A 2,470-nucleotide genomic window follows, 5' to 3' on the forward strand; every position below is an offset into this window, starting at 1 on the left:
GAATTATGTATTTTTTCGTATATCTTCCATTCTGTTGTCTTTGGTATAAATCCTATATATCTTAATCGTCGAAAATTGAAATACATAGTAGTGTATATATAGTGTATATACCGTATACAGGAACATGTTATCCCAATTACCGCATGCTGACAATTCAACTTATGCACGTGGCGTTTCATAGCTGTCAGTTATGCGACGAGACAAATTTTCTTTCGAGAGTTCGACAAAGGAAGATCTCTTCGTAGCTACTGACTTCGTCATTGTTGACGATCGGGACGAATATAATTTTCCTACGTTCGCAGTAGCAATTCGGAGAGGCTGCAAGAAACACTCAAATCTTTTCTAGTTATTTCACAACCTGAGCCATAAAGTTCCATTCAATGTCAAGTCGTCACGTCAATCCTGTCTTTAGTCAATGGCTACACACAAAAGACACTTGATCATAACAGCTTACCGAGACTATCTACTACGCACATTCAACTCTAAATGAATTTGAAACGAATATTGAATCATTGAAAGTATAATATTTAATATTTTATTCTGTTTTATTATATTAACAACATTTCAAGGATTTACCATTACTCGAAGGACTGAAAGATACGACATCGATGTTTTCAGAATATTCATGTACGTTTCCATATTGACGATAAAGAATTTCCCAGCCTTCAAGGAAACTGGATCTTGGCTTTTCATAATGACAAAAACGATACCTTTTGCCACATTTTTCGGTATATGATACCAGCTGCAGAAGTACACAGAGTCGCCGACGCTCTCCATTTGACGCTTTAAATATTCGCCCACGTAACTGTATGCAAACAATTGAACCAACAGACAGCTCATTACTATCAATGTTTTCATCGCCATGACGATGTTCCCAATGCTCAGATCGAGAATAAATTGAAATCCTAAAAATAGATACAAATCGTTCAAACACATTGATCGTATTTAAATAAACTTATGCCATCGAGCTTCATATGATTTCATTAAATGAGGTAAAAGTGTTCACCCGTGGTACAAATAAGTATACAACTCGTGAATAGTTGCACGACCAAGACAGAGCTGATCGTCTCGTTCAACATCTTGGCCAGGTTCAGTAAGTACACATGCCTCTTGATTAATACGATGAAACGTTCCATTATTCTTTCGTTCTCGTTGCCCAGTTTATTGAATTCCAGCTTCAAAATTTCCACTTGGCCGCACAGGTGAAAAATGATACCGAAGAGCAACGAATCGCTTCCTAATTCATATTACAACTCGAATGAGCAAGATTCTTGCGCTACTCTGAGCAAATATCTTTATATGTATCTTTCAGAAGCCAAACTGATCAATTGCATCTTTTATTGCGTTCTTTAAGTTCATTGTCCAAAACGAATAATTAGTTTCAACATTTGAGAGTTTAAACACGTTACATACGCACGTCCAAATTCCTTATTATACTTTGCGTTATACTGAGCCGAGGGTTTATTTTCAATATAGAGTACCATATTTATTTAAGTAAAATTGCGAAGAAAATCGTACGTCAAGTCTTAAGGACTGATTGTAAGAAGCCAATGCAAATAAAAGAATCAGTTCCTTGCATTTAAAAAGATGATGTTAAACTTTGTTCTTCGTTAAAATCTATGGATTAATCAGCATGGCACCTGACATTGAACACCCGATTCATTACCTAAATTTCCAGTGCTCGTAAACAACAGCATCAAGTACTCTATGATAAAAACCATAAAGTACAAATTATCCGGCAATTGTATAACGTCCATTACGTATTCGGAAGGTATAGGGTAATCCGTTGTACTTTCTTCTGTTACGTTAACTATATCTTTTTCTTCATTTCCAGCCAGCATAGGAATAGTCATGTAAAGAGTGGAGCCGATATACGAAGAAAATATCACAGTGGCAGATGCTACTCTGCCTATATAAGCGTGCTTTCGTACTATCAATCGTTTGTCCTGACCCTCCAATTCTTCATAATCCTTAACCGCAGAAGTAAAATTCGAAATAAGGCCAGCAGGTCGAATACGAAACCATATAATTTTTGACAAGGCCACAACGCCGCTTGTTATTAATATCAAAGCGTCCACGTTTTTTCCGGCGTCGCCGCTGTCTAAGTACATTTCCATTTGCAAGATCGCTAGCATTAGCAACTGTAAATGAACGAAAATTCTTAAAAGCGCCAATTTCAGCTACTCGGAAATCCTATTGATTAGGCTCGCAAATGAAAAAAGTAAAAAGAGCGATGGAGTTATTAGAATTTGCTTCTTTAATTTACCTTTGAATTCATTATTATTTACATAATCCGCTTGTCACAAATAGATCGATAGAAATAAGACATTTGTCTTTCAAGAAGAACGTAAATAGTGTAGAGTAATAGTAAAATTGTGAAATTAACAAAAAATGTAGCGGATTAAAGTGATTTTCAGAATGTCTATTAACACATTCGGGCAAAAGTAAATAGACAGGTAATGGAAACAAG

At 35.9% G+C, this 2,470-nt stretch overlaps 1 protein-coding gene across 1 annotated transcript; it reads right to left on the reverse strand.

Annotated features, from left to right (window-relative positions):
• Positions 1–378: 378 nt before the first annotated feature.
• LOC100741923 (odorant receptor 67c-like) lies at positions 379–2,278 on the reverse strand. Its single transcript, XM_033324639.1, has 4 exons — positions 2,267–2,278; positions 1,667–2,141; positions 1,007–1,237; positions 379–905 (listed from the first exon to the last, which is right to left on the reverse strand). Exons 1-4 carry the CDS (start codon positions 2,276–2,278, stop codon positions 565–567), a joined length of 1,059 nt encoding a protein of 352 aa, XP_033180530.1. The 3' UTR covers positions 379–564.
• Between the last annotated feature and the right edge of the window lie 192 nt (positions 2,279–2,470).

The sequence above is a fragment of the Bombus impatiens genome, unplaced genomic scaffold (genome assembly GCF_000188095.3).
Source record: "Bombus impatiens unplaced genomic scaffold, BIMP_2.2 scf_5555, whole genome shotgun sequence".
In the NCBI taxonomy this organism is placed as follows: Eukaryota; Metazoa; Arthropoda; class Insecta; order Hymenoptera; family Apidae; genus Bombus; species Bombus impatiens.

Excerpts from the sequence above, each read along its gene's own strand:
- LOC100741923 (XM_033324639.1), bottom strand. Across the intron at positions 1,238-1,666 it reads TACGAGCACTGGAAATTTAG|GAAGCGATTCGTTGCTCTTC; the intron begins GTAATGAATCGG and ends AATATGAATTAG. Across the intron at positions 906-1,006 it reads TATACTTATTTGTACCACGG|GATTTCAATTTATTCTCGAT; the intron begins GTGAACACTTTT and ends ATCTATTTTTAG.